This window comes from Erigeron canadensis, chromosome 7 (assembly GCF_010389155.1).
Source record: "Erigeron canadensis isolate Cc75 chromosome 7, C_canadensis_v1, whole genome shotgun sequence".
Taxonomy (NCBI): domain Eukaryota; kingdom Viridiplantae; phylum Streptophyta; class Magnoliopsida; order Asterales; family Asteraceae; genus Erigeron; species Erigeron canadensis.
The window spans coordinates 38,882,064-38,889,536 of NC_057767.1; the positions used below are offsets into that span (position 1 = coordinate 38,882,064).

Consider the following 7,473-nt stretch of genomic DNA (forward strand, 5'->3'; position numbering starts at 1 on the left):
ATGTATCAGTCGCACTAAATATGCATCTTTCGACACAAAAGCTTTGTTGGTCTGGACCGGAAAGGGACTTGTGATAAGTTTCATTCAATCTACTACTAATAATCATTTATACCACATAGTTATGACTTTATTAAAAGAAAAAAACAATTTTTTTTTTTTTTTTGAAAATTGACTTTTATTCACAAAATATTTGCCTTGTATACATATTTATTTCATTTCATGAACGATATAAACATAAAAATAAATGAAAAGACAAATATACCCTCCATTATAAAAGCACGTTTTGTTAAATACAAAAGATCTAAAAAATAATTTTAAGGACCACTAGAAAACCACCAATGTGTGTCAGTATATCGTATAAAGTTAAAAAGGGACCCATTTAGCCATTTTTTTTTTTTATTTTTATTTTTATTTTTCTGAACAGCATCCATTTAATGAACCATTGGATCACCATATAATCTTCCAGCTATAAATACGTCCCATGTATCTCATCATGGTTTTTACAAATACACTAAAAACCTATACGTGGTGCAACTATTATATATGTATAGATAGATAGGAATTGAGAGGTTGTAACAAAAAAAAATGGATACATATACATTGCATATAGCAATGGCAGCACTAGTGAGTGCATCATTTGTAGCTGTTTCAGCATACTATATACACAGAAAAACACTTGACCAAGTCCTTGAAAATTCTAAAAATGTTGAAAAAGTTGATGATGAACAAGATGATGACTTGCAGCATTATAATTACAAGTTAAATGGCACTAGTAGTCAGAAGGCACCAAGGGACCGAAGTTATCGTCGGGCTTCGACTTTACCGTTGAATTCGAATGATGTTGATTTCATTCCTGCTGGGCTGCCTAAACTTCAAACTATTCCTGAAGGTATATAAATGCGAACATTTGGTACTTTTAAAGTTTTCTTTTAAAGATTTTGTATGTTATATAGTCTCTTTTTTTTGGCTTTATTTTTTGATACTTCTTAAGTTTTTAAGTGGTATGTTACTAAGTTATTTCACATGGGTTGTGTTTTTTAGTTCAAGTTTAGGCCTTTTATGTATTTGATGAAGGTCAAGCTTTTAGAGAATTTAATGAGTTTTTTCATAAATAATTTAGGGGTTTCACACTAAAACACAAGCATGTGTATAAGGAAAAGATGATTTTTTTTTAGTAGTGGAGGCAATTTTCCGAGGCGACCCATAGACTTGTTGCCGACTACCGGCCATTGTAATGTAATGACTTTCTGTGATGATTGCATTGCATTTTTAAAAAAAAACCCATAGACGAACCCGACACAAAGATATTTTGGATTTTGGGTTGTGGTTAACTTGGTTAGGTTTGGGTTGACCTTCTTATCTCATTTACAACCCGCCAACCCGATTTAAACTACATATTATATTATTATTTACTGTATAATAACAATTCTGTAATGTTATATTAAATTTTCACTTAATATTTAGTGTATCTTCAAATTATTTATGATGGTTATCAAAACTGTTAAAAAACTAGTATTAACAAAATGGGCTGGGTTTTTGGGTTGAAATCTATGAACTCGTACACATGAGACGACAACCAGTCAAATGGAACATGGGACGAATGACACCCCTATTTTTAAGCAAGTTTTCTTGGAATTAAGTGGAGTGTATTGTTGCTATATATCTTAGTTTCAAAGATGGAAGCTTTTTGACATGCATGTTGCAGTAGTGGCCAAAAATACTTTTTACAAACTGAAATGATAGAGATCCTTATGTTTTATTTTTATCTTGTTTGCTATGAAGATTATGTATTTTTGGTCATGGTTGGCACCCACCCAAGTTAGAATTAGGCTACCAAATCTTAACTTAATGTAGGTTTTTGGTGCAAACCTAAATGTCATTCTTTATTGGTAGTTAACATAATTATGTGTCCATATTTATAACTCTATCAATGTATTAAGCGATTAAATAACACCAACTGCCACTTTTATAGTTCATAAATTTTGATCATTTGACTTACTTCTTGTTTTTTTAAATACTCTTTAATGTTGCATCGCACGGACACTATTAGAGTATCCCTGGTTTTACATACAATGGCCTTCAGTTATTTGCTGACTTCTGTTTGTTATATAAGCAACTTTTCTAAATTTTGATTGCTCCAATTATCATAGGGAAATCTACTGTCATATCTGGGTTGGCCAAAAGAGCTTCCCTCATAGTCAGAGCAAGTTCTCCAAAGTCTCCGGTTGTTAGTGCAACTGCTTTTGAGAGTGTCGAAGAAGAATCTGATGAAGAGGTTGACGTGACTGATAATGCCAATCAAAGCGCTGTACACCTTAACACAAATGGGAGCACGGTAACTTTTTGATACATTAATTATAAGAAAACTCTTCTATTTGTGTAAGACACACGTCATATTCTGTTTACTGAGTTTATAGTTCTGCTTGGATATCAAATGATCAGGTCCCAGAGAGCGTTACTCTTAAGGCAAATGGTGAAAAATTGCCCATACCCACAGCTGCTTTGATACGGTTACCTAGTATAGCTGCTAACATTCTCAGAAAGGAGCCAGAACAAGACTCTTTTGTACGAGTTAAAATCAATCAATACGGTACTCATGTTTCTTATCTAAGTCAATCTATGTGACTGTAGCTAAGTTATAATAAATGATAGGCAGTTGGAGTTGGAATTCAGCCATGTTTGTTTAGATTGTGACAAATTGCTTGGTTTTGTCATTTGCAGAGGCACCGTCACCTGATGAAGCAGAGGTCTACAAGGCTTTACAGGGGTGCCTTGAAATGCGAGACTGCTATGTGTTCAGGGAAAACATTCCTCCATGGGAAAAAGAGGTCATAACTGATCCTAGCACTCCGAAGCGCATTCCAAATCCTTTTGATTATCTTCCTGAGACAAAATCTGATGTGAGTTTTCGCTCTATATATATAGTAATATACACACACACAATTCTTTTAATCCATTTTGTATTTCATATTGATACATGTTAAATCAATATTAGTTACTGGTATTATTTTTCTTGACATGAGATTTATATTGTGCTGCAGCATCATTTTGAAATGGTGGATGGAGTCATTCATGTTTATGCAAAAAAAGATTGTAAGATCTTGTGATTTGCTATTGTAATACTTCTGTTGTTACATATGATGGGAGAATTTTTCAGGTGGAGTCCTAAATGTTGTCTTTTTCAGTGAAAGAGAATCTTTTTCCAATCGTTGATGCAACGACCTTTTTCACTGACTTCCATCACATCCTTAAAGTGATCGCTAATGGGGAGACACGAACAGTATGCCATCACCGACTTGGTCTCCTTGAACAGGTAGATTAGCCCTTCTGTTGATGTTTGAGTTTGTTCTGCTTTTCACCATTTGGGTGACAATCATGTTATTATCTGATATTGACACTCTTCTATATGAAATCTCCATCAAGAAATTCAACCTTCATTTGATGCTAAATGCGGACAAAGAATTCCTAGCTCAGAAAAGCGCACCACACCGTGACTTTTATAATGTCCGGAAAGTTGACACTCATGTTCATCATTCTGCATGCATGAATCAAAAACATCTATTGAGGTTCATAAAGTCCAAGTTGAAAAAAGAACCCGATGAGGTAATGTGTTGATTTGTTTCTTTATCTCCGTTATATAAATTTCTGGTAGTGCTTCAGAAGTCTTCATTGTCTGCCTTTTGTTTTCAGGTTGTAATATTTCGGGATGGAACGTATATGACTCTAAGAGAAGTTTTTGAAAGCTTGGATTTATCTGGGTAGTAAAGAATATTTTGTTTTGCCTGTAAAGATTGTTTTAGTTCGAATTGTATAAAAATCAGTCTGTCTAATGGTAATCAGAATTTACCGTGCAGTTACGATCTCAATGTAGATCTGCTAGATGTGCATGCAGACAAGACCACCTTTCATCGCTTTGACAAATTTAATCTGAAGTACAATCCATGTGGTCAGAGTAGGCTCAGGGAAATTTTCTTGAAGCAAGATAACCTTATCCAGGGTAAGCTTCAGAAATAGAATCAATCTAGTACTGAAATCCCAGACATAGATTTTTATTGTGTCTAGATACTCTTTTTGTCAGGTCGCTTTCTTGCTGAGTTGACGCAACAAGTATTTACCGATCTTGAAGCAAGTAAATATCAAGTAAGTTCTGAATATTGGCCTTTTGGGATCATAATATGCTTCAGGCGATCTGCATAATTTATGTCCTTTACTAGCACAACCAGGTGTTTGCTATCATGTATCAAACTGAATCTCATCCATCTGTATAGTTGAAAGATGGTTCTTGTAGTTCTGAGTATCAAATATTGATGTCTCTTTCTGATTCTTAACGATGCTGCTTCGCAGATGGCTGAATATAGAATATCCATATACGGGAGGAAGCAAAGTGAGTGGGACAATTTGGCGAGTTGGATTGTGAATAATGAACTATACAGTGAGAATGTTGTATGGCTGATTCAGGTATTGACTAGAACAGATCACATTATGTTTAGGGAATTTTAGTTACAGTATCGATATTAACTTGTTTAATATCACTATTGATATGAACTTAGATTTTTATTTTCGAATGCATCTACATGATTCCGATAACATTGGTTTGACCACACGCTTTCTTTGCAGTTGCCTCGACTTTATAATATATACAAGGGAATGGGTATCGTCTCATCATTTCAGACCATTCTTGACAATATATTCCTTCCTCTCTTTGAAGTTACCATCGACCCGGGATCGCATCCTCAGTTGCATGTTTTCTTAAAACAGGTTTGACTTTTAAAACTATAATCATCTTACTCTTTCTACTTGAGTATTGCATACTTGTCGAAAGCTACATTTCTGTTTCTTTAGATGTCTAATGCAGTGAAATTTAAAATTGCAGGTTGTAGGATTAGATTTAGTTGATGATGAGAGCAAGCCCGAAAGACGCCCTACAAAGCACATGCCAACACCAGAACAGTGGAACAACGTACATAACCCTGCCTTCGCATACTATGTATACTATTGCTATGCCAACCTCTATACCCTAAACAAGGCAAGCATTGTTATTCATAACTTCATTAACATTTCAACTTTCAAATACATGCCAATATAAATTTATGATTTCTGAGTATGTTGATACATGTCACAGCTCCGCGAATCAAAAGGAATGAATACCATCAGATTCCGGCCTCATTGCGGAGAGGTATGCATTGCACACCCCTCCAGCTTTGTTATTTTTCCTAATACGGACCGTTGACTTTCCTTACGGGTTTTTGTTGACCAGGCTGGTGACATTGACCATCTCGCTGCTTCATTTCTTACAACTCATAGCATCTCACATGGGATCAACCTGAGAAAGTCTCCCGTACTTCAATACTTATACTACCTTTCCCAGGTAAGATGACAGTCGGTTGTTTCAATGGTTGACTTTTTTAGAGCTATTTGTGATTTTTGAAGTATATCTAACGGTCTATTTGTTACTTTGTGGTCAGATTGGTCTTGCTATGTCTCCTTTGAGCAACAACTCCTTATTTCTTGATTATCACCGGAACCCTTTCCCAATTTTTTTTGCTCGAGGTCTTAATGTTTCCCTATCAACTGATGACCCTTTACAAATCCATCTAACGAAGGAGCCACTGGTGGAGGAGTACAGCATTGCTGCTTCTGTAAGCATTGACTCCCTATTTATTTCTGACAAAGCATATATTTAAAAGAATTGGCAGTTTTGAAACATTAGCTTTTTAATCGGTCAGTTTCGGCAGCTCACGTATTTCAAATGGTCCCAACGGGCTGAAAGCTAAAAAAGTGATAGCGGGCCAATTTGACCCCACCCGGCACATTTTTTACCTGGGTTGGGTGACGGGCCAAAAAGGGTTGAGTTAGAAATGATGCATTTTCAACAACCCATTTTGGCCCGTCACCTAACCTGCTCATATGCCACCTCTAGTCTTTGATGTCTTCAGAATTTCATATCCTAACACTATTCATTCACAGGTATGGAAATTAAGTTCCTGTGATCTCTGTGAGATTGCCCGTAATTCTGTATACCAATCAGGTTTCTCACATGCTCAAAAGGTACCAATTTCAGTCTTTAATTTATGGTTGTATACACTATATATCTCGCAGGATTATGTGATTAGTAACTGCTGCTTCTTTTTCCAGTCCCATTGGATTGGTCAGGAGTACTACAAGACAGGACCGGACGGAAATGATATACGCAAGACAAATGTGCCACGTATCCGACTAGAATTTCGTGATATGGTATGTGGTTAAATTACAGTTATTTTTTCTCTGCCTTTGTTATCAGATGTGTAAGTGAATGTGATGATATGGGTAGTATTTAAAGTACAAAATATCACGAGGTTTGTGAATTTGCTGATTATATATGCATGATCTCTGAGAGATGTGAAGATAGAACATGAATATCTTAGTTGTCTGTGCATCATAATAATAGTTTGCGGATATAAAACATGGCAAACCTCTTATAGATAATTATCGTCATCATGATCTTCCAACCATAATGTTTCAGAACTAATGTTCATTATCGGGCCATTAATGGTCCTAGACATTGTTATCTGAATTTAGTTCCTTTGCCGATACAGGTTTGGAAAGAGGAGATGCAGCAGGTTTACTTAGGGAAGCCATATATTCCTGAACACATCGAGTCTTAGCTTCATTCATGTGATGCCGCCATTTTGTGGGTTTCGGGGTACCCTATCTATAATCCTTCTATTTCTTCTATGATTGTCAAGACATCCTGCACTAAATTACCCTGTTGTAAAAGAGAAACACCCCCTAATCAATCCGATATATAGGAGTTTGTCATGTCTAGTTTTTCTTTCAAATTAAACTGAAACATTTACATGTCTTTGCATTTTCAGCCATTGGCAGCTAGTTTTTGGATAATGTCACTGCTGAAACTTGCATGCCCCTAAAGTTTAATAGCTGTGTTGTCCACACCGATGTTCAGTGAAAGCTTTAGGTCAACCTGGGTTCCCCCATGTAGGTGTCGATTATAAGAAGTCGTCATGACCAGAGTTGAGTCTGTTGACAGGCAGAACTGAAAATGTGTATTTCAAGATATTTAATGAATTCTTAGTAGTGCATTATTTATACACAATGAACATGTTCAGCATGCATGCTGGCATTCTGTTATCATTTTACATGCTTCTAAATGCTCGAATTACAAATAAATCACTTCCTATTAGAATATTCAGCAAACATTACATTGCAATTTTTTTCGAAGTATATAATATCACATCAGCCGAGTCAATTGCCTCAAAAACCTATTGACTTTATATTTTGTCCTTTCTAGGCCATCGATCATTAAAACTTTATGCCCGAGAATAGACAAAAAGAAGTTCAAAGATTTAAAAGCTAGGAACAAATCAAAAACTATATAGATTTTCTATGCAATTAACCGAACATAAGTCATGTGTGCACTTTGTACACATTAGTTAGGAAGATCTTCGATCAAGCGAGAAACGAGAAGATCTTCGA

At 35.6% G+C, this 7,473-nt stretch overlaps 1 protein-coding gene across 1 annotated transcript; it reads left to right on the plus strand.

Annotated features, from left to right (window-relative positions):
- Window positions 1-509: 509 nt before the first annotated feature.
- Window positions 510-7,093, plus strand: LOC122606727 (probable AMP deaminase). The gene is made up of 20 exons (XM_043779586.1): window positions 510-889; window positions 2,151-2,335; window positions 2,443-2,590; window positions 2,722-2,900; window positions 3,042-3,093; window positions 3,186-3,313; window positions 3,424-3,603; window positions 3,691-3,758; window positions 3,855-3,997; window positions 4,079-4,140; window positions 4,345-4,458; window positions 4,618-4,758; window positions 4,874-5,026; window positions 5,123-5,176; window positions 5,258-5,368; window positions 5,466-5,639; window positions 5,968-6,048; window positions 6,136-6,234; window positions 6,576-6,682; window positions 6,855-7,093. The coding sequence occupies exons 1-19, from the start codon at window positions 586-588 to the stop codon at window positions 6,642-6,644; spliced, it is 2,445 nt and encodes an 814-aa protein (XP_043635521.1). The 5' UTR covers window positions 510-585; the 3' UTR covers window positions 6,645-6,682; window positions 6,855-7,093.
- Window positions 7,094-7,473: the final 380 nt, after the last annotated feature.